This window comes from Notolepis coatsorum (assembly GCF_963971535.1).
Source record: "Notolepis coatsorum genome assembly, chromosome: 8".
Taxonomy (NCBI): Eukaryota; Metazoa; Chordata; class Actinopteri; order Aulopiformes; family Paralepididae; genus Notolepis; species Notolepis coatsorum.
The window spans coordinates 35,217,387-35,241,749 of record NC_140172.1 but is presented as its reverse complement, the minus strand read 5'-3'; the positions used below and the strand labels follow the sequence as shown (position 1 = coordinate 35,241,749).

Here is a 24,363-nt window from a genome sequence, read left to right as displayed (position 1 = left end):
ACCTGCAGCTGTTCCCTCTCTTCTTGTTTATACCTGCAGCTGTTCCCTCTCTTCTTGTTTACACCTGCAGCTGTTCCCTCTCTTCTTGTTTATACCTGCAGCTGTTCCCTCACTCTTCTTGTTTATACCTGCAGCTGTTCCCTCTCTTCTTGTTTATACCTGCAGCTGTTCCCTCTCTTCTTGTTTATACCTGCAGCTGTTCCCTCTCTTCTTGTTTATACCTGCAGCTGTTCCCTCACTCTTCTTGTTTATACCTGCAGCTGTTCCCTCTCTTCTTGTTTACACCTGCAGCTGTTCCCTCTCTTCTTGTTTATACCTGCAGCTGTTCCATCTCTTCTTGTTTACACCTGCAGCTGTTCCCTCTCTTCTTGTTTACACCTGCAGCTGTTCCCTCTCTTCTTGTTTATACCTGCAGCTGTTCCCTCACTCTTCTTGTTTATACCTGCAGCTGTTCCCTCACTCTTCTTGTTTACACCTGCAGCTGTTCCCTCTCTTCTTGTTTACACCTGCAGCTGTTCCCTCTCTCTTCTTGTTTATACCTGCAGCTGTTCCCTCTCTTCTTGTTTACACCTGCAGCTGTTCCCTCTCTTCTTGTTTATACCTGCAGCTGTTCCCTCTCTTCTTGTTTATACCTGCAGCTGTTCCCTCACTCTTCTTGTTTACACCTGCAGCTGTTCCCTCTCTCTTCTTGTTTACACCTGCAGCTGTTCCCTCTCTTCTTGTTTATACCTGCAGCTGTTCCCTCACTCTTCTTGTTTACACCTGCAGCTGTTCCCTCTCTCTTCTTGTTTACACCTGCAGCTGTTCCCTCACTCTTCTTGTTTATACCTGCAGCTGTTCCCTCTCTTCTTGTTTATACCTGCAGCTGTTCCCTCTCTTCTTGTTTACACCTGCAGCTGTTCCCTCACTCTTCTTGTTTATACCTGCAGCTGTTCCCTCTCTTCTTGTTTATACCTGCAGCTGTTCCCTCACTCTTCTTGTTTATACCTGCAGCTGTTCCCTCTCTCTTCTTGTTTATACCTGCAGCTGTTCTCTCTCTCTTCTTGTTTATACCTGCAGCTATTCCCTCTCTTCTTGTTTATACCTGCAGCTGTTCCCTCACTCTTCTTGTTTATACCTGCAGCTGTTCCCTCTCTTCTTGTTTATACCTGCAGCTGTTCCCTCTCTTCTTGTTTATACCTGCAGCTGTTCCCTCTCTTCTTGTTTACACCTGCAGCTGTTCCCTCTCTTCTTGTTTACACCTGCAGCTGTTCCCTCTCTCTTCTTGTTTATACCTGCAGCTGTTCCCTCTCTTCTTGTTTACACCTGCAGCTGTTCCCTCTCTTCTTGTTTATACCTGCAGCTGTTCCCTCACTCTTCTTGTTTACACCTGCAGCTGTTCCCTCTCTTCTTGTTTATACCTGCAGCTGTTCCCTCACTCTTCTTGTTTACACCTGCAGCTGTTCCCTCTCTCTTCTTGTTTACACCTGCAGCTGTTCCCTCTCTCTTCTTGTTTATACCTGCAGCTGTTCCCTCACTCTTCTTGTTTATACCTGCAGCTGTTCCCTCTCTTCTTGTTTACACCTGCAGCTGTTCCCTCTCTTCTTGTTTATACCTGCAGCTGTTCCCTCACTCTTGTTTACACCTGCAGCTGTTCCCTCTCTTCTTGTTTACACCTGCAGCTGTTCCCTCGCTCTTCTTGTTTACACCTGCAGCTGTTCCCTCGCTCTTCTTGTTTACACCTGCAGCTGTTCCCTCTCTTCTTGTTTATACCTGCAGCTGTTCCCTCTCTTCTTGTTTATACCTGCAGCTGTTCCCTCTCTTCTTGTTTATACCTGCAGCTGTTCCCTCTCTTCTTGTTTATACCTGCAGCTGTTCCCTCTCTTCTTGTTTACACCTGCAGCTGTTCCCTCACTCTTCTTGTTTATACCTGCAGCTGTTCCCTCTCTTCTTGTTTACACCTGCAGCTGTTCCCTCTCTTCTTGTTTATACCTGCAGCTGTTCCCTCACTCTTCTTGTTTACACCTGCAGCTGTTCCCTCACTCTTCTTGTTTATACCTGCAGCTGTTCCCTCTCTTCTTGTTTATACCTGCAGCTGTTCCCTCTCTCTTCTTGTTTATACCTGCAGCTGTTCCCTCTCTTCTTGTTTATACCTGCAGCTGTTCCCTCTCTCTTCTTGTTTATACCTGCAGCTGTTCCCTCTCTTCTTGTTTATACCTGCAGCTGTTCCCTCTCTCTTCTTGTTTATACCTGCAGCTGTTCCCTCGCTCTTCTTGTTTACACCTGCAGCTGTTCCCTCTCTTCTTGTTTACACCTGCAGCTGTTCCCTCTCTTCATGTTTATACCTGCAGCTGTTCCCTCTCTTCTTGTTTACACCTGCAGCTGTTCCCTCTCTTCTTGTTTATACCTGCAGCTGTTCCCTCTCTTCTTGTTTACACCTGCAGCTGTTCCCTCACTCTTCTTGTTTACAACTGCAGCTGTTCCCTCGCTCTTCTTGTTTATACCTGCAGCTGTTCCCTCTCTCTTCTTGTTTACAACTGCAGCTGTTCCCTCGCTCTTCTTGTTTATACCTGCAGCTGTTCCCTCTCTTCTTGTTTATACCTGCAGCTGTTCCCTCTCTTCTTGTTTATACCTGCAGCTGTTCCCTCTCTTCTTGTTTATACCTGCAGCTGTTCCCTCTCTCTTCTTGTTTATACCTGCAGCTGTTCCCTCACTCTTCTTGTTTACACCTGCAGCTGTTCCCTCTCTTCTTGTTTACACCTGCAGCTGTTCCCTCTCTTCTTGTTTATACCTGCAGCTGTTCCCTCTCTCTTCTTGTTTATACCTGCAGCTGTTCCCACTCTTCTTGTTTATACCTGCAGCTGTTCCCTCTCTCTTCTTGTTTATACCTGCAGCTGTTCCCTCACTATTCTTGTTTATACCTGCAGCTGTTCCCTCGCTCTTCTTGTTTACACCTGCAGCTGTTCCCTCTCTTCTTGTTTACACCTGCAGCTGTTCCCTCTCTTCTTGTTTATACCTGCAGCTGTTCCCTCACTCTTCTTGTTTATACCTGCAGCTGTTCCCTCTCTTCTTGTTTACACCTGCAGCTGTTCCCTCACTCTTCTTGTTTACAACTGCAGCTGTTCCCTCGCTCTTCTTGTTTATACCTGCAGCTGTTCCCTCTCTTCTTGTTTACACCTGCAGCTGTTCCCTCTCTTCTTGTTTACACCTGCAGCTGTTCCCTCTCTTCTTGTTTATACCTGCAGCTGTTCCCCCTCTTCTTGTTTATACCTGCAGCTGTTCCCTCACTCTTCTTGTTTATACCTGCAGCTGTTCCCTCGCTCTTCTTGTTTACACCTGCAGCTGTTCCCTCTCTTCTTGTTTATACCTGCAGCTGTTCCCTCTCTTCTTGTTTATACCTGCAGCTGTTCCCTCTCTTCTTGTTTATACCTGCAGCTGTTCCCTCTCTTCTTGTTTACACCTGCAGCTGTTCCCTCTCTTCTTGTTTATACCTGCAGCTGTTCCCTCACTCTTCTTGTTTATACCTGCAGCTGTTCCCTCTCTTCTTGTTTATACCTGCAGCTGTTCCCTCTCTTCTTGTTTATACCTGCAGCTGTTCCCTCTCTTCTTGTTTATACCTGCAGCTGTTCCCTCACTCTTCTTGTTTATACCTGCAGCTGTTCCCTCTCTTCTTGTTTACACCTGCAGCTGTTCCCTCTCTTCTTGTTTATACCTGCAGCTGTTCCCTCTCTTCTTGTTTACACCTGCAGCTGTTCCCTCTCTTCTTGTTTACACCTGCAGCTGTTCCCTCTCTTCTTGTTTATACCTGCAGCTGTTCCCTCACTCTTCTTGTTTATACCTGCAGCTGTTCCCTCACTCTTCTTGTTTACACCTGCAGCTGTTCCCTCTCTTCTTGTTTACACCTGCAGCTGTTCCCTCTCTCTTCTTGTTTACACCTGCAGCTGTTCCCTCTCTTCTTGTTTACACCTGCAGCTGTTCCCTCTCTCTTCTTGTTTATACCTGCAGCTGTTCCCTCTCTTCTTGTTTACACCTGCAGCTGTTCCCTCTCTTCTTGTTTATACCTGCAGCTGTTCCCTCTCTTCTTGTTTATACCTGCAGCTGTTCCCTCACTCTTCTTGTTTACACCTGCAGCTGTTCCCTCTCTCTTCTTGTTTACACCTGCAGCTGTTCCCTCTCTTGTTTATACCTGCAGCTGTTCCCTCACTCTTCTTGTTTACACCTGCAGCTGTTCCCTCTCTCTTCTTGTTTACACCTGCAGCTGTTCCCTCTCTTCTTGTTTATACCTGCAGCTGTTCCCTCTCTTCTTGTTTATACCTGCAGCTGTTCCCTCTCTTCTTGTTTACACCTGCAGCTGTTCCCTCACTCTTCTTGTTTATACCTGCAGCTGTTCCCTCTCTTCTTGTTTATACCTGCAGCTGTTCCCTCACTCTTCTTGTTTATACCTGCAGCTGTTCCCTCTCTCTTCTTGTTTATACCTGCAGCTGTTCTCTCTCTCTTCTTGTTTATACCTGCAGCTATTCCCTCTCTTCTTGTTTATACCTGCAGCTGTTCCCTCACTCTTCTTGTTTATACCTGCAGCTGTTCCCTCTCTTCTTGTTTATACCTGCAGCTGTTCCCTCTCTTCTTGTTTATACCTGCAGCTGTTCCCTCACTCTTCTTGTTTTTACCTGCAGCTGTTCCCTCTCTTCTTGTTTATACCTGCAGCTGTTCCCTCTCTTCTTGTTTACACCTGCAGCTGTTCCCTCTCTTCTTGTTTACACCTGCAGCTGTTCCCTCTCTCTTCTTGTTTATACCTGCAGCTGTTCCCTCTCTTCTTGTTTACACCTGCAGCTGTTCCCTCTCTTCTTGTTTATACCTGCAGCTGTTCCCTCACTCTTCTTGTTTACACCTGCAGCTGTTCCCTCTCTTCTTGTTTATACCTGCAGCTGTTCCCTCACTCTTCTTGTTTACACCTGCAGCTGTTCCCTCTCTCTTCTTGTTTACACCTGCAGCTGTTCCCTCTCTCTTCTTGTTTATACCTGCAGCTGTTCCCTCACTCTTCTTGTTTATACCTGCAGCTGTTCCCTCTCTTCTTGTTTACACCTGCAGCTGTTCCCTCTCTTCTTGTTTATACCTGCAGCTGTTCCCTCACTCTTGTTTACACCTGCAGCTGTTCCCTCTCTTCTTGTTTACACCTGCAGCTGTTCCCTCGCTCTTCTTGTTTACACCTGCAGCTGTTCCCTCTCTTCTTGTTTATACCTGCAGCTGTTCCCTCGCTCTTCTTGTTTATACCTGCAGCTGTTCCCTCTCTTCTTGTTTACACCTGCAGCTGTTCCCTCACTCTTCTTGTTTATACCTGCAGCTGTTCCCTCACTCTTCTTGTTTACACCTGCAGCTGTTCCCTCTCTTCTTGTTTATACCTGCAGCTGTTCCCTCTCTTCTTGTTTATACCTGCAGCTGTTCCCTCTCTTCTTGTTTATACCTGCAGCTGTCCCCTCTCTTCTTGTTTATACCTGCAGCTGTTCCCTCTCTTCTTGTTTACACCTGCAGCTGTTCCCTCACTCTTCTTGTTTATACCTGCAGCTGTTCCCTCTCTTCTTGTTTACACCTGCAGCTGTTCCCTCTCTTCTTGTTTATACCTGCAGCTGTTCCCTCACTCTTCTTGTTTATACCTGCAGCTGTTCCCTCTCTTCTTGTTTACACCTGCAGCTGTTCCCTCTCTTCTTGTTTATACCTGCAGCTGTTCCCTCTCTTCTTGTTTACACCTGCAGCTGTTCCCTCACTCTTCTTGTTTATACCTGCAGCTGTTCCCTCTCTTCTTGTTTATACCTGCAGCTGTTCCCTCTCTTCTTGTTTATACCTGCAGCTGTTCCCTCTCTCTTCTTGTTTATACCTGCAGCTGTTCCCTCTCTTCTTGTTTATACCTGCAGCTGTTCCCTCTCTCTTCTTGTTTATACCTGCAGCTGTTCCCTCTCTTCTTGTTTATACCTGCAGCTGTTCCCTCTCTCTTCTTGTTTATACCTGCAGCTGTTCCCTCGCTCTTCTTGTTTACACCTGCAGCTGTTCCCTCTCTTCTTGTTTACACCTGCAGCTGTTCCCTCTCTTCTTGTTTATACCTGCAGCTGTTCCCTCTCTTCTTGTTTACACCTGCAGCTGTTCCCTCTCTTCTTGTTTATACCTGCAGCTGTTCCCTCTCTTCTTGTTTACACCTGCAGCTGTTCCCTCACTCTTCTTGTTTACAACTGCAGCTGTTCCCTCGCTCTTCTTGTTTATACCTGCAGCTGTTCCCTCTCTCTTCTTGTTTACAACTGCAGCTGTTCCCTCGCTCTTCTTGTTTATACCTGCAGCTGTTCCCTCTCTTCTTGTTTATACCTGCAGCTGTTCCCTCTCTTCTTGTTTATACCTGCAGCTGTTCCCTCTCTTCTTGTTTATACCTGCAGCTGTTCCCTCTCTCTTCTTGTTTATACCTGCAGCTGTTCCCTCACTCTTCTTGTTTACACCTGCAGCTGTTCCCTCTCTTCTTGTTTACACCTGCAGCTGTTCCCTCTCTTCTTGTTTATACCTGCAGCTGTTCCCTCTCTCTTCTTGTTTATACCTGCAGCTGTTCCCACTCTTCTTGTTTATACCTGCAGCTGTTCCCTCTCTCTTCTTGTTTATACCTGCAGCTGTTCCCTCACTATTCTTGTTTATACCTGCAGCTGTTCCCTCGCTCTTCTTGTTTACACCTGCAGCTGTTCCCTCTCTTCTTGTTTACACCTGCAGCTGTTCCCTCTCTTCTTGTTTATACCTGCAGCTGTTCCCTCTCTTCTTGTTTATACCTGCAGCTGTTCCCTCTCTTCTTGTTTACACCTGCAGCTGTTCCCTCACTCTTCTTGTTTACAACTGCAGCTGTTCCCTCGCTCTTCTTGTTTATACCTGCAGCTGTTCCCTCTCTTCTTGTTTACACCTGCAGCTGTTCCCTCTCTTCTTGTTTACACCTGCAGCTGTTCCCTCTCTTCTTGTTTATACCTGCAGCTGTTCCCCCTCTTCTTGTTTATACCTGCAGCTGTTCCCTCACTCTTCTTGTTTATACCTGCAGCTGTTCCCTCGCTCTTCTTGTTTACACCTGCAGCTGTTCCCTCTCTTCTTGTTTATACCTGCAGCTGTTCCCTCGCTCTTCTTGTTTATACCTGCAGCTGTTCCCTCGCTCTTCTTGTTTACACCTGCAGCTGTTCCCTCTCTTCTTGTTTACACCTGCAGCTGTTCCCTCTCTCTTCTTGTTTATACCTGCAGCTGTTCCCTCTTCTTGTTTATACCTGCAGCTGTTCCCTCACTCTTCTTGTTTATACCTGCAGCTGTTCCCTCTTCTTGTTTATACCTGCAGCTGTTCCCTCTCTCTTCTTGTTTACACCTGCAGCTGTTCCCTCTTCTTGTTTACACCTGCAGCTGTTCCCTCTCTCTTCTTGTTTACACCTGCAGCTGTTCCCTCTCTTCTTGTTTATACCTGCAGCTGTTCCCTCTCTTCTTGTTTACACCTGCAGCTGTTCCCTCACTCTTCTTGTTTATACCTGCAGCTGTTCCCTCTCTTCTTGTTTATACCTGCAGCTGTTCCCTCTCTTCTTGTTTATACCTGCAGCTGTTCCCTCTCTTCTTGTTTACACCTGCAGCTGTTCCCTCTCTTCTTGTTTATACCTGCAGCTGTTCCCTCTCTCTTCTTGTTTATACCTGCAGCTGTTCCCTCTCTTCTTGTTTATACCTGCAGCTGTTCCCTCACTCTTCTTGTTTATACCTGCAGCTGTTCCCACTCTTCTTGTTTATACCTGCAGCTGTTCCCTCTCTTCTTGTTTATACCTGCAGCTGTTCCCTCTCTTCTTGTTTATACCTGCAGCTGTTCCCTCTCTCTTCTTGTTTACACCTGCAGCTGTTCCCTCTCTTCTTGTTTATACCTGCAGCTGTTCCCTCTCTCTTCTTGTTTATACCTGCAGCTGTTCCCTCTCTCTTCTTGTTTACACCTGCAGCTGTTCCCACTCTTCTTGTTTATACCTGCAGCTGTTCCCTCTCTTCTTGTTTACACCTGCAGCTGTTCCCTCTCTTCTTGTTTATACCTGCAGCTGTTCCCTCACTCTTCTTGTTTATACCTGCAGCTGTTCCCTCTCTCTTCTTGTTTACACCTGCAGCTGTTCCCTCACTCTTCTTGTTTATACCTGCAGCTGTTCCCTCTCTCTTCTTGTTTACACCTGCAGCTGTTCCCTCACTCTTCTTGTTTATACCTGCAGCTGTTCCCTCTCTTCTTGTTTATACCTGCAGCTGTTCCCTCACTCTTCTTGTTTATACCTGCAGCTGTTCCCTCTCTTGTTTATACCTGCAGCTGTTCCCTCACTCTTCTTGTTTATACCTGCAGCTGTTCCCTCTCTTCTTGTTTACACCTGCAGCTGTTCCCTCTCTTCTTGTTTACACCTGCAGCTGTTCCCTCTCTTCTTGTTTATACCTGCAGCTGTTCCCTCACTCTTCTTGTTTATACCTGCAGCTGTTCCCTCTCTCTTCTTGTTTACACCTGCAGCTGTTCCCTCTCTTCTTGTTTACACCTGCAGCTGTTCCCTCTCTTCTTGTTTACACCTGCAGCTGTTCCCTCTCTTCTTGTTTACACCTGCAGCTGTTCCCTCACTCTTCTTGTTTACACCTGCAGCTGTTCCCTCTCTCTTCTTGTTTATACCTGCAGCTGTTCCCTCTCTTCTTGTTTATACCTGCAGCTGTTCCCTCTCTTCTTGTTTATACCTGCAGCTGTTCCCTCACTCTTCTTGTTTACACCTGCAGCTGTTCCCTCTCTTCTTGTTTACACCTGCAGCTGTTCCCTCTCTTGTTTATACCTGCAGCTGTTCTCTCTCTCTTCTTGTTTACACCTGCAGCTGTTCCCTCTCTTCTTGTTTACACCTGCAGCTGTTCCCTCTCTTCTTGTTTACACCTGCAGCTGTTCCCTCTCTTCTTGTTTATACCTGCAGCTGTTCCCTCTCTTCTTGTTTACACCTGCAGCTGTTCCCTCACTCTTCTTGTTTACACCTGCAGCTGTTCCCTCTCTTCTTGTTTACACCTGCAGCTGTTCCCTCTCTTCTTGTTTATACCTGCAGCTGTTCCCTCTTCTTGTTTATACCTGCAGCTGTTCCCTCTCTTCTTGTTTACACCTGCAGCTGTTCCCTCTCTTCTTGTTTATACCTGCAGCTGTTCCCTCTCTTCTTGTTTATACCTGCAGCTGTTCCCTCTCTTCTTGTTTATACCTGCAGCTGTTCCCTCTCTTCTTGTTTATACCTGCAGCTGTTCCCTCTCTTCTTGTTTATACCTGCAGCTGTTCCCTCACTCTTCTTGTTTACACCTGCAGCTGTTCCCTCTCTCTTCTTGTTTATACCTGCAGCTGTTCCCTCTCTTCTTGTTTACACCTGCAGCTGTTCCCTCTCTTCTTGTTTACACCTGCAGCTGTTCCCTCACTCTTCTTGTTTACACCTGCAGCTGTTCCCTCTCTTCTTGTTTATACCTGCAGCTGTTCCCTCACTCTTCTTGTTTACACCTGCAGCTGTTCCCTCTCTTCTTGTTTACACCTGCAGCTGTTCCCTCTCTCTTCTTGTTTACACCTGCAGCTGTTCCCTCACTCTTCTTGTTTACACCTGCAGCTGTTCCCTCACTCTTCTTGTTTATACCTGCAGCTGTTCCCTCACTCTTCTTGTTTATACCTGCAGCTGTTCCCTCTCTTCTTGTTTATACCTGCAGCTGTTCCCTCTCTTCTTGTTTATACCTGCAGCTGTTCCCTCTCTTCTTGTTTATACCTGCAGCTGTTCCCTCTCTTCTTGTTTACACCTGCAGCTGTTCCCTCTCTTCTTGTTTACACCTGCAGCTGTTCCCTCTCTTCTTGTTTACACCTGCAGCTGTTCCCTCACTCTTCTTGTTTATACCTGCAGCTGTTCCCTCTTCTTGTTTACACCTGCAGCTGTTCCCTCACTCTTCTTGTTTACACCTGCAGCTGTTCCCTCACTCTTCTTGTTTATACCTGCAGCTGTTCCCTCTTCTTGTTTATACCTGCAGCTGTTCCCTCTCTTCTTGTTTACACCTGCAGCTGTTCCCTCTTCTTGTTTATACCTGCAGCTGTTCCCTCTTCTTGTTTACACCTGCAGCTGTTCCCTGTCTTCTTGTTTACACCTGCAGCTGTTCCCTCTTCTTGTTTATACCTGCAGCTGTTCCCTCTCTTCTTGTTTATACCTGCAGCTGTTCCCTCTCTTCTTGTTTATACCTGCAGCTGTTCCCTCTCTTCTTGTTTATACCTGCAGCTGTTCCCTCACTCTTCTTGCGCTCCTTTCTGCCCGACTTGACTACTTCCAGTGGGGACTGGATTCCCAGGAAGTCCAGAGCCTCCTCCTTGAGGAACTGGAACCAGATGAAGAGAACCACACAACCCTGATTCTCCTCCCACAGCTCATCTAGACGTCTACAAAGAGAGCTCATCTGAGGAGAGAGAGAGAGAGAGAGAGAGAGAGAGAGAGAGAGAGAGAGAGAGAGAGAGAGAGAGACAGAGAGAAGTAAAGTAAATTCAAATCACTTTGAGTGTGAAATCACAGTAAAGTGCTCACCCTCTACCCTCTTTAACTGAGTACCTTAGACAAAGTCCATTTTAAGTTTTCAGAGGAACAATTAGTATCTAAAGATGGTAAGTTAGAGTGTTGTGTTCACTCATAGTTAATGTTGTCAGTGTTATTTTTTCATAAATGTATATAGTGATATCAGTGACATGGGAGGTACAGAGGTGGGCGGGCTGAGTTCAGTGGGGGGGAATGAATGGGGGTCAGAGCGGCTGAGCTTTGCCCAATGGGGTCCTGTGTGTTGCGGGGTCGGTGGGCGTGGGGTGGGGCTCTCTGTGACATGGGAGGTAGCGGGCTTGGCTCGGTGGGGGGGGGGGTAACTCCCCTCGCCCCTCTACTGGGCCTGGCCCAATCAAATTCAAGGGACCCGTGTCGCTGAGTGCTCGGCCCTGCGTGTGACGGACCTGGGATGTGGGGGAGCCCGGTTCATCAAGAGTGGAGCTGTGGATTAGGTAACCTTCCACTGTAGTTGTTGTGAAGGGCCAGATTAAACCGAATATATATATTTATTTATATATATATATTTAATTGTATTTGTATATTCTCTAATATTCCCTGATATCCCTTGTATATTCCTTGTACAATATGCATTGAATATCCATTCTAGCCTACTGAACATCCCATAATAGTCTCCATTCTACTATTGGTCGAGACCTTGGTGCCAGGCTGCCATACCCCTCAGACCCAGTTCAAACGTACCGCTCCACATGTACGAACAAGTCCTAGTTCCGCGTAGGAATCTGGCTACCGCACCACTAATGGGACTATTTGTTCATAGTGCGTATATATACTGCGCTATTAAAGTAGGACTTCCTTTTCAGTCCAGTTTCTTACCCTCCAATAGAGTCACAGACGTAAAGCCTCCCCGCGACGCCACGTGTGGGAGTAAGGCCAAGTTCGCCTACCCTCGGTATTGAGACATCGTGTATATTAATATTTGAATAGTCATATTTGGCACTATATCGTCGAGTTGGACGTAGTCTATTAAGCTAATAATAGTCTGTTAATATAGTGCTTCGTGCGGTGAGAATACTACCGTAGTCAGTACCCCATCGTTTCGGGCAGAGAACTGGCTGCTTATCCAGGGTGGTTGACCCCACGTGAAGCTGCACCCGAGGAGCCCCAGAGCCGACGAGCGAGTGGACCTGTATACCGGATTATTCTACCGACGACAGCCCGCCTTCCCAGGCACGGATTATGCTTTGTATACATTGATTATTCCATGGATAAAGACCCCCGACACTGCCGTGTGTTGGAACCCCCCCCCCTGGAGAGGACGCAAGGTGAGGAGACGCTCTGCAAGACGAGGTCGCTTCACGTCTCTCCTCCGTGGACCGGAGAGAGCCGGCCCACAAAGAGTCCATCTGCTTTCATCTGTGGTCCAAGGATCGCCGGCGCATTGAACGGCACTACAGTGGGTTCACCTGGGATACCCTTGGCCGGATGAGGCAGCCGGATTCTACCCCCCCCCCTTCCTACTCCTGTCGGCTTACAAGCGACCGGATTAACCCCCCTAGTGTATCCAGTATATAATCATTAAAGTATCATTGCTGTTATTCCTTAAACTATTCCAGGTCGTATATGTACCACCTGCGCCTTCAGAGATTGGACATTCTCTATTGATATACCGACGAATACTCTTGCCATAAAAGTGCATACTAATTCCCATTCATAAATGTGATTGATTTGATTAAGTGCTTGCTCTACACACCATCGCTGTGTAGAAATAAAGACCTATTTCTAATTCGTACATTTGTGTTGGATCCGTTTCATCTACGTGACAGTGTTCATCATAATATATTTATGCCGTGTACTGGGTGGCCGAATATTAAGTACAAAGGTAGTGGTAGTAAGTATCATATCTAGTAATACAGTCAGGGAATTGTACCCCTCAGTTACAATTGGTCCTTCGAGCCGGAGGGTAATTAGTGTAATATTAATATAGTGTTATTAATATTGAAATGGCCTATGATGAACACTCCACGAAACGATCCTCCTAACCAACGCCCGCAGCGCGAACGACGGCTCCCTCAGTACTTAGAGGCTTACGCTGTCAGTCAACAACCTAGTCTTCTACTAACAGTAAACGCGGTAAAACTAGAAAGTAAAAGTATGTCTAACCCCAACGCCCAGACTACCCCGACCATAGAGGCCCCTACGGGCTCTAATGTAACTGACCAAGTTCACGGTGGGGACCAGTGGGAACCAGACATGACTTCACACCCCGCCAGTACTGAAGAAGTAGTCCCCGATGAGTCCCGGGAGGAATACAACGCTACCGAGAGAGAACTCGGCACGGAAGAAGACGGGGAGAGCACCGTGGAGATAGAGCTCCAAGGCTCCGCAAGGAGTACCCCGAGGGAAGGCTCCCCTATACAACCGCCTTCTCCCAGCGAGGCAGAGAGGACCCTACAGCAGGCCTTCCTCATCAGCCTGAACGCCGCTGCTGAACGCGACCGACTGCAGATCCAGCAGCGGAGCGAAGAAGAGCATATACGTCTAGAACTAAGACGCATTCAGAGAGAAGAGAATGTGGCCCGAGACCGAGCAGACAGCCAGCGAGCAGCTGCTGGTGCTCTACGGGACGCAGAGCGCGACAGACAGCAAGCGCAACTAATAGAACAGCTGATCAGACGGACAACACCCTCTCCCTCCGCCAGAGGCTCCAGGAACTCGTCTAGACACACCTCCAGGGCGGCATCCCCTAGCCGAGTAAACAACCCTGAACTTGACCAACAGACGAGGTCTATACCCCCCACAGACCACCTCCCCCCACCGGTCCGAGCGAGACCTAGCAACCGGGAAGGAGCAGCATATCCTGTGGAGAGGCTAAACCAGAGACTACAAGCACTGGATGACCTAACTGAAGACGAAGAGGAAGAGGAGGAGAACCACGCCCGACAACAGCACAGTACTCTACCGGACCAGGAGGTCCGGTACAGCCCAGGCTATACTCCCGCGGAGCTGCGCTACAGACCCCCGACTCTATACACGGGTGAGCACGACGCACGACCCGCACCGAGGAACAGCACCTGGACAAGCGGGCCATGGTACACTGCCGGTACCAGCCCATACCAAGGAGCGGGAGGAGACTCGCCTAGGAGGCCTCTCCCCCAACGCTCGCCGATGTATCCACAGTCAGCGTCATACATTGGCACGCCTATGGTACCCGACTTCACCCAAGAGAACCGGGCCCAGTATACAGAACTCCGCATGTGTCTGGAGACCATGTTGGTGGATGTATTGGATGAACGCCATAAATACGCCATCCTACTGAAGCACTTAAAGGTACCCCGCGCACATAATATAGCGCTCGCCTACGCGACTTCCACCACCCCATACACAGCAGCGCTGGTAGCATTGGACCAGAGGTATGGGCGCATATGGGATTACGTGATCCAGGAGATCCGACACATCGACCGCTTACCCCCAGCAATAGACAATCGAGCACTGGACGACCTGTCCATCAGAGTGCAGTCCCTGGTAGGGATGTTGGGAGCGCAGAGAGAGAAGGGGAGGCATGAACTTTACGCCAACTCAAATGTGGAAAGGATCTTGGAGAAGCTGCCGCCCGCTCGACAGGAGCGTTTTAGGCGACAGAGGGACCACCGAGACCCGAATGGCCCCGAACCGAACCTCCTCGATCTAGCAGACTTCCTGGCGAGAGAAGTCAGCAGCCTACGGCTAGATACATTCGGACGGAGCACCCCTGGCTCCAGAGAAGGAACCAGACGACTAAATGATGGAAGAAGATCGGTGACTGTGATGCACCAATCGGAGTCAGTACCGAGCAGCAGGAGCCACAGTACCCCCTCCAGAACGGAGAAGTGGAAGATAGTGTGCCCCTACTGTGAGAAAGAACACTGGCTAGCGCAATGTGACTCCTTCCCCAAGCTGAACGCGGAGGAAGCAAGTCAATGGATAAAGTCCAACAAGCGCTGTTTTCGCTGTGCGCGCTCACACATGGCAGCCGAATGCCGCTTAAAGAAAAGGTGCACCAAGTGCGATGGAGCCCATCTGGACATACTTCACGACAGTAACAGACGGCGCCCTTCACCCGCACCATCCAGCAGCAAAGCGAGCGTCATGTACATCGATCCCGCCAGCAGCAGTGGAGCCCGAGTACTCCTAAAAGTAGTGAGTGTGACACTAAGCTACCAGAATAAAGTCCTGGACACTTACGCCGTCCTCGATGACGAGTCAGAGAAGACCCTGCTGCTCGCCTCCGCTGCGGCCCAGCTAGGGCTGCGGGGAAGCGAAACCCAAATGACAATTCGGACAATAAGACGAGATTTGAAGACGATAAAGGGCGAGAATGTCTCATTCTCTATCGCAGCAAGCGGCCAGCCTGAGCGACGGTACCAGATTACAGACGCTTTCACCAGCCAAGAAATAGGACTGTCGCGGTACACATACCCCGTCGCCAAGCTGATGGAGAAATATGCACATCTGCGCAAGTTACCGATCCCGCTCATAGACAATGCTATGCCGACCCTGTTGATAGGCTCCGACCATGCAGACCTCATTGTCCCGATAGACCGGGTTCATACCGGACCCCGAGGCTGTCCTGCAGCAGTCGAGACCCGTTTGGGATGGACTCTCCAAGGCCCGCTCGCCAAATCTCTCAACCGAAGTACAGCCACTAGATGTCTCCACTCCCGAGTCACAGAGGGAGAAACCGCACTCCTGCAACACGTAGAGCGGCTATGGACCTTGGAACAAATGCCCTTTAAGAACGGAAAGAAAGACATTCGCTCTAAAGATGACATTTACGCCATTCACCTCCTCGAGACAGGGACCAAGAGAGTCCCGGTCAACGGCGTGTTGAGATACGCCACGCCACTCCTGCGGCGAGAAGGAATGCCTACTTTCCACGCCAAGACAGACGCCACAGAACGGTACCTGCTGAACACGGAGCGGCGCTTAGCCAAGAACCCCGCCCAAGAGAGTGTATACCGCGCTGAGATTGAGAAGCTCATCACGGCGGGACACGTCACAAAGATGGACATTAAAGAGGCTGACCAGACCACTGAATCGTGGTACGTGCCTCACCACAAGGTCCATCACAACGGTAAAGACCGCATAGTATTTAACTGCAGCTACCAGATCGGATCCCAAAATCTGAATAAAGAGTTACTGCCCGGTCCCACACTCGGCCCCTCCCTACTCGGCGTTCTACTCCGCTTCCGCCAGGAAAAGGTGGCCATCAGCGGGGACATTAAAGGAATGTTCCTGCAGGTGAGATTAGTAGAGGCGGACAAGCCCCTGTTACGGTTCCTATGGAGAGAGAAGCCAGGAGATGAGCATCCAGCCATCTACCAATGGGAAGTCCTCCCCTTCGGAACGACGTGCAGCCCCTGCTGTGCTACATTTGCACTACAGAAACATGTAGCAGAGGACCCAGCAGCGGACGAAGAGGTCCGACACAGCGTAAAGAACAGCTTCTACGTAGACAACTGTCTACAAAGCCTTTCAACCCAGGAAGAAGCCGAGGCTCTCCTGATTAAACTCCGCGCCTCATTGATCAAAGGCGGCTTTGATCTCAGGCAGTGGGCCAGCAGCGATCCGCAAGTACTGCGCAGCCTCTCCTCCGAGGACAAGGCAGCCAGCAGCGAGACCTGGATGGCTACAATCCCGGGAGAAGCCCAGGAGATGACCCTGGGATTGGTGTGGCGATTCAAAACAGATTCGCTTCACTACAGACACAAGCCCCTGACTACGGAGCAGGGAAGGCCGGCGGCGGCGCCGACCACCAGACGGAGTGTGTACACAACACTCGCCCGACAATATGACCCGCTAGGATGTATTCTACCGTACACCACCAGGGCAAAAATGATTGTACGAGCATTGTGGGACAAGGACCAGGGCTGGGACGACCCCATTCCTGCACACCTTGCATCCACCTGGAGAGAGTGGGAGATGGAGCTCCACTCACTCCCAGGCGTTAATATGCGCCGAAGCTACTTCCCACCCACGGTGAGGCCAGAGACATGTAAAATGGACTTACACGTCTTCAGTGACGCCTCAGAGGTCGCATACGGATCAGTAGCCTACTTGCGGGCCCAAGACCAGGGGGGAGAGATCTACACAGCATTTGTCCTCGCCCGCTCGAGAATAGCCCCACGCAAGCAACAATCTATCCCACGTCTAGAGCTCTGCGCAGCCCTAGCCGGAGCGCACCTAGCCACGCTCATCCAACGTGAGCTCACCATACCGGTGTCTAGAACAATCCTGTGGTCAGATTCCACGACAGTACTCGCCTGGATCAAATCGGACTCATGCAAGTACAAGGTCTTCGTGGGAGTCAGAGTCACCGAGATTCAAGACTTAACCGAAGAGTTAACCGGAGAAACAGAGTGGCGCTACGTTGATACAAAACAGAACCCAGCTGACGTCATCACCCGGGGGATGCCCCTGGATGACCTCACCCGTCGCAATGTCTACAGTGACGGCCCCGCATTCCTAAGACTCCCGGAAGGACAGTGGCCCATGCCTATCCCGAGGGAAGCCAGTCAGGAGGAGGCTGAGAATAAGAAGCCTGTGTTCTGTGGATTGAGCACTGTTATCTCCGCAGACCCCAACACACTCCTGATGGGGCGGCTAGATCCTGCATTACCCCAGACAATGTACCGGCCTGAAGAAGCGAACGGCCGACGAATGTGGAGGTACAGCCAAGTATTAGCCGACAAGTTTTGGAACAGTTTCCTACTGCACTACCTACCGTCTCTACAGACCCGCCAGAAGTGGGTAAAGGAGAGAGACAATTTGACAGAAGGAACAGTCGTCATGATTATTGATCAATCACTGCCCAGAGCTATGTGGCCGGCCGGCCGCGTAAGCAAAGTGATCACCGGTGCCGACGGCAAGGTCCGAGCAGCTGAAGTGCTCGTCCAGGGTCGCACTTACACCCGTCCCGTGGCGAGGCTCATAGAACTGCCCCGACTCCCAGACACAATCGATGATGACCATGACCCTATGACCCTATGACTTTGTGAAGTTGACTGACCCCTACAGCAAACCCTTATGTGTAAATAGACAACGCGATTAATCTGTCTCTGTTTAACTGATTAGGTCTGGGACCAATCAGGGGGTGGCTGTTGTGAAGGGCCAGATTAAACCGAATATATATATTTATTTATATATATATATTTAATTGTATTTGTATATTCTCTAATATTCCCTGATATCCCTTGTATATTCCTTGTACAATATGCATTGAATATCCATTCTAGCCTACTGAACATCCCATAATAGTCTCCATTCTACTATTGGTCGAGACCTTGGTGCCAGGCTGCCATACCCCTCAGACCCAGTTCAAACGTACCGCTCCACATGTACGAACAAGTCCTAGTTCCGCGTAGGAATCTGGCTACCGCACCACTAATGGGACTATTTGTTCATAGTGCGTATATATACTGCGCTATTAAAGTAGGACTTCCTTTTCAGTCCAGTTTCTTACCCTCCAATAGAGTCACAGACGTAAAGCCTCCCCGCGACGCCACGTGTGGGAGTAAGGCCAAGTTCGCCTACCCTCGGTATTGAGACATCGTGTATATTAATATTTGAATAGTCATATTTGGCACTATATCGTCGAGTTGGACGTAGTCTATTAAGCTAATAATAGTCTGTTAATATAGTGCTTTGTGCGGTGAGAATACTACCGTAGTCAGTACCCCATCGTTTCGGGCAGAGAACTGGCTGCTTATCCAGGGTGGTTGACCCCACGTGAAGCTGCACCCGAGGAGCCCCAGAGCCGACGAGCGAGTGGACCTGTATACCGGATTATTCTACCGACGACAGCCCGCCTTCCCAGGCACGGATTATGCTTTGTATACATTGATTATTCCATGGATAAAGACCCCCGACACTGCCGTGTGTTGGAACCCCCCCCCTGGAGAGGACGCAAGGTGAGGAGACGCTCTGCAAGACGAGGTCGCTTCACGTCTCTCCTCCGTGGACCGGAGAGAGCCGGCCCACAAAGAGTCCATCTGCTTTCATCTGTGGTCCAAGGATCGCCGGCGCATTGAACGGCACTACAGTGGGTTCACCTGGGATACCCTTGGCCGGATGAGGCAGCCGGATTCTACCCCCCCCCCCTTCCTACTCCTGTCGGCTTACAAGCGACCGGATTAACCCCCCTAGTGTATCCAGTATATAATCATTAAAGTATCATTGCTGTTATTCCTTAAACTATTCCAGGTCGTATATGTACCACCTGCGCCTTCAGAGATTGGACATTCTCTATTGATATACCGACGAATACTCTTGCCATAAAAGTGCATACTAATTCCCATTCATAAATGTGATTGATTTGATTAAGTGCTTGCTCTACACACCATCGCTGTGTAGAAATAAAGACCTATTTCTAATTCGTACATTTGTGTTGGATCCGTTTCATCTACGTGACAGTGTTCATCATAATATATTGATGCCGTGTACTGGGTGGCCGAATATTAAGTACAAAGGTAGTGGTAGTAAGTATCATATCTAGTAATACAGTCAGGGAATTGTACCCCTCAGTTACAGTAGTGGTGTGGCGCCGTGCATATGCACATTGTGCAACAGAAATGTATACCGTGGGCTAGGGCTGCACGATTCATCTGATTTTTTTTTTTTTCTTTTTACTTTTCACTTTACTTTTTTAAATGATGAAGAAAAATAAGAATCGTGTGAGAAAATCGTGATCTCAATTCTTAGAGAGAAAAATCGTGATTCACATTTTAGCAAGAATCGTGCAGCCCTACCGTGGGCAGTGTTACAGGGAAAGCCTTATGGTTCAGAACCGTGGTTGCTTGAAACAGCGGCATACCTCAAGTTTCAAGTTTCAAGTTTCTTTAATAGTTGTCATACAAGGCGGTTAGGTGGTCGAGCGGAGATTGCGTTCGTCACCAGCCCCGGAGCTGTGAGCTTGGTTCGCCTGTTCGAATCCGGCTCACAGCTCCGGGGTTGTCACCAGCTTGGCTGGCCGTCTGCACTGATACAATTGGCTGTATCAGAGGGTGGGAGAAGCTGGCGGGGTGGGTCCGGGTCGTTGTAAACAGCGACTCCTACAGTTCGGTCGGGGCGCCTGCTAAGCGTGGATTGGACGTGAGGGGGATAGTGTGGTCCTCCCACACGCTACGCCCTCTCAATGAGAATCCGCGCTGCCAGGTGAAAAGAAGCGGTGATTGGCTGGACGTGTGTCGGAGGAAGCACGTGGTAGCCTCCACTCTCCCAAATGATCTGACTGTGGGGGGTAAAGCGCAGCGACCAGGAAGGGACTGGGAATTGGCATACGACTAACATTGGGATGGGAGAAAATCGGAGGAAAATGGAGGGGGAAAAAGACCAATAAAAAAAAAAAAATAGTTGTCATACAGAAGTACAGAATACTTTTATACAAAATGCTTCTTACTGTTGCGCTCCAGAGACTGTGCAAGACAAGATAAGTATGAAATAAAATAACATATGCTATACTGTTACATCCCTAGTCCATGGGATTCAAGAATAAAGAATTGATGGGTCACCTCAAACCCCACCCTCTTTTCTTGATCCTCCAATCACAACCGTTGCTTTCAAAGTTGGTCAGAGGAAAGGAACACTTGTGATTGGAGGATCAAGGAAAGAGGGCGGAACTTGAGATCAATTAATTTGACAAATGATGGGAGAAAAGTCCTACAAGGGGGTAACATTAAATGTACCGATGTTAGTGTTGCATTTGAGAAGTTAGCGTGAGTTGCACCTGGGCCCTGGTCAGCCATGTGGAGCTGAGAGTGAAGACTGGTGAGGAGGTAGAGGGGTAGTCTGCAGGAAACTCAACGTTGAGGACCAGAGGAGGTAGGAAGGAGATGTGATACTCTGTCTGCGTCTCTCCTGTCACAAAGAGATACAACATTTGATCAGAATCACGATGACTAACATAGGGCTGGGCGATTCATCGATTAATTCGATTAATTCAAATTCATGATTTAGGATGATTTTTTTAAATGAAAATCGATTTTCAAAAAGAAAATTATTATTATTATTATTATTTTCAATAGTCACCTTTTATTTTACAAAAAGTGATGTTTGGTGAAAGTTAGAGTTGCACTTTATTATTCCCAATAGGGAAATTCATTCTTGTTTGATAATCAAGAGGCACCTTTTATTTGTTTTAAGTGAAGTTTGGTGAAAAAGCCAGTTGTTGCACTATTAATCCCAATAGGGACATTCATCTTTGTTTGATCGAGAGTAGCCTTTTATATATATATATATATATTTATATATTATTTAAAAAAATATATATATTTAAGTGAAGATTGGTGAAAGTTAGGTTTGCACTTCAATCCCAATAGGGAAATTCAACTTGGTTTGATTTTTTTGTGTCAAATAAAAACAAAGCTTATTTGAATGATTTCCTTGGCGTTTCTAGTTTTTAACACATTCGGCGCCATACCCGAGATATACCGGGTTTTGGTTGTTTATTCCTTTATTCTATATTTGTATTCATTATTCATCCACGGACCTGTTACCATAGGGAATGAGTCTGAGGTCGCCAAAGTGCAATACCTGCCGCATCCCGCTAGACGGCGGTATCGAGCACCCTTTGTAACCTTGTATCTTGGCCTGTGTAATGGCCAAACCAAATGGTTTCATGTTTCCTTGTCGGGCAAGGGCAGTCGTTCTCCCGGTTCCATTGAAGCGCGTCAAATATCCCCAATCCATATGTTGTGGTGGATTATGCCGTGGGCCAAATGGACATTGGATGTACCAGATGGCGATCAAACAATTGGAATATTATTTTTGGAATACTCCCGATCACAGGTAAGAACGATCTGACGTCAATTTTAGCTTGATCCTGCAATGCTTTTATACCAATCGGCTGATAAGCGTTTTTAGTGTTCAATACGAATTCCATTACTGACAACCAAATAATCAGAAACGACCCCCCCCCCTTTCATGCATTCATGATGGAACATAAGACCTATGATATAGATTTGATTTTGGAATAATAGCGTGTACAGGCAAGAAACGACAACGTCTATAGTGGAATTGATGTATAGGGCTATAACTCAGCATTTCATGAATTACCCTAGACCGCTCTAAAACCATACTTATATTCACCGCGGTATTACACAGGAACGTATGGATGGAAACATTTATTCTTTTTCACATATTGAACGATGGATAGGTGATGTCAAATGGGCCATAGTATTGTATCCATAGCTATAATATAGTAGGGATGCACCGAAAAATGTGGACGAAGCCACAATTCTTAAAAACAAAATATATTTATAAAAAAAAGAAAAAAAAAAAAATTGATTAAATTTTTACTTTTATATACTAAACTTTTTTGGAAAAAATATTTGGACAATGGGTATCGGATCGGTATCGGCATTGGCCAATACCCAAACCCAAGTATCGGTATCGGGACTGAAAAAGTCGGATCGGTGCATCCCTACTCTTAAACTAGCAGTTGTATTGACAGCTGTACCTTTGACAACAACCTTGAAGTCGGGGGGGAGCTCCAGGAGCAGCTGGATCTCCCCTCCCTGTGCCGACTCAGCCCGGTGGAACACCTCCTCATCGTAGATGCTCGCTAAAGCAAGCATCTCATCCTCCTGAGCTTCCTGATCCTCAGACATTTAGTCCAACGTTCATTCCTACATTGACAACATCAACGTCAAGTACACAGAAATAACACAGGTTCATTAAACTTCCAACATGTCAACATCACCTACTACTACACACAATTGTAGCAAAACATAAAAAATGTCATTAGAAAAACCCAATTGCAAAAAGAATGCTCAGGCCTCGACTCGGGCGCTTTCGGCGGGCTGGATTACAAATACTTGACATACACCAAATTGCTTTTTGGTTAACGTATGGTTTGGGACTTTGGCTGAAATTTGGGGTCCGAAACTGCATTCTGAATAGCCGTGGGTGGAAAGTTAAATTGTACTTTATTGTCTCCATGGGGAAATGTGACCTCTGCATTTAACCCTTTGGGATTGTTTAAGCCACCCAAGACTCTGCATGAATCAATGGCTCTATTGCCAATGGAAGGTAGCTTCCTTTCTACTTGTTACCCAACAAGGAATGCTCCAGATGAGGTACCTTGTTTGACTGTAGGCAACAGAAAAATAATTAGTTTTAGACAGCCTTCTAAGGAAGCATCACGTGACTGACTCCACACTAGCCCCTAATCGAGACAACTGTGCTCGCTATTGACAATTTGGATGGACACTTGTCTCTTGCACAGTCGTCTCTATGCCGCCATCTTTGTTTTGTAGAGCCCACCCTAACCCGGATCTCAGCCCAGGTCTTTCCCACTCTCCATCCTCGCGCAGCACCCGAGAAGCACCTTGAAGTTGTACTAAATGTTTATTTAGTTACATTTCCTTTCAATAGTGCTTCTAGGTGGCTGTCATACTAGTTGGTGTATAGGATAAGTCCATTTCAAGCCACCGGCAAAGCCAGAAGGCGTAGTTCTGCATGTTTTATTTATTTTCCGAGTGTGTGTTATTATGTGTGTAGATGTTTTTTGTTGTTGTTGTTTAGTTGAGCCACATAATTCACAGAACTACACTGCTGTCACTGTTCGCTACAGCTTAAAGGGGTAACATCACCCAGTTTGAGAATTCACATGTTAGGCTAATGAGACGACATGCGCAACTCTTCCAAATCCAAAAACTAGAGTGCTAAAACTCAAATTTGTGATGTCATCAAGTATAACGGACTGTGAGCTGGGAAAGATGGTACAGGTGACACTGAGAAACCCAGGGAAATGCTCTATGTATATACAGGTACATTTTCTGTTTCAGAGGTGATAACTCTGATGTCTTGCTTTTGGGAGAGAGATTGATTGATTGAAAGTAGTAGAGAGAAAGAGAGTAGCTCACGTTTACAAATAATGTATTGAACTTTTCTAGACCATGGGAATAACATTTTAATTCTTAATGTGGGTGATGTGAAGTGTCATTCAATTAAAAAAATTTGTGTCTTCGTTTTCTCTAATCTCTTCCCTGAGAGTAACACACAATAAGATGATGCAATCAGCAGACCTACCTATTTCTAAAAAAACTCATTTGCACTCGGAGAGAAGATCTACTAGGCTAGTGCTGTGTGGTTAACTTCTTATGTTCAGAAGTCAATGCTGGGAGGTGTAATGACAGCTAGCTTGTAGCTAACATTAGCAACAACAGCAACCAAGCTAGCATTACCCAAGTTTTGCTAAACATATGAACTTGCATATTAGCTACGTTAGCCTGCTATCCTTAAACTTTACAGTGGCAGCAACGTTACATACTCTTGAGCAAAGCATAATAATAAACGCATTCACTTACATCTGCATTAACAATTCATTGTAATTAACTAATTCGCTATTACGTTTATGAAGTTACAAGTGTGTTCTGTTATTACCTTCTCCAGGCACCCTGTCACTAGAATGCTCGTGTGATTGTTCTTCTTCTCTTTCTCCTTCTTCTGTTTATTGGCCGGTCGCAAACCGACGTGTAGAGGTGCATACCGCCACCTACCGTACCGGAGTGTGTAATACGCTGGATGCGTGAATACTTGCCGAAAGTATTCACGCATCCTGCGTACCGTATAAACTACCCTCTTGATAACTATCCTGAGGAAAAGAGTCCCCTTTGCATGTCACTTATCCCTCGTAGCGTCACTAGAGAGACAGTCTATATTTAATTATTTAATTAAACGAGCAGTTAACTACATTTTCCAGTAGCTTACTTACTAGTTCATTTAAAATCAAATTGGCATAATGATTTTATTCATTAATAACTTTTTGACATTTTGAAGTGGAACTCCAAATTTGGCTAGAGGGCGA

General features: G+C 47.4%; 1 protein-coding gene across 1 annotated transcript in view; it reads right to left on the bottom strand.

The window, feature by feature from the left end:
• Nucleotides 1-23,987, bottom strand: part of rnf14 (ring finger protein 14) — a 40,267-nt gene extending 16,280 nt beyond the window's left edge. The window contains exons 1-4 of the mRNA XM_084320758.1: nucleotides 23,940-23,987; nucleotides 22,012-22,180; nucleotides 20,281-20,411; nucleotides 10,245-10,425 (exon numbers count right to left, since the gene is read on the bottom strand). Of these exons, the coding sequence (XP_084176884.1) occupies nucleotides 10,245-10,425; nucleotides 20,281-20,411; nucleotides 22,012-22,162 (463 nt within the window). The 5' untranslated portion in view covers nucleotides 22,163-22,180; nucleotides 23,940-23,987. The remainder of the gene's footprint in view (nucleotides 1-10,244; nucleotides 10,426-20,280; nucleotides 20,412-22,011; nucleotides 22,181-23,939) is intronic.
• Between the last annotated feature and the right edge of the window lie 376 nt (nucleotides 23,988-24,363).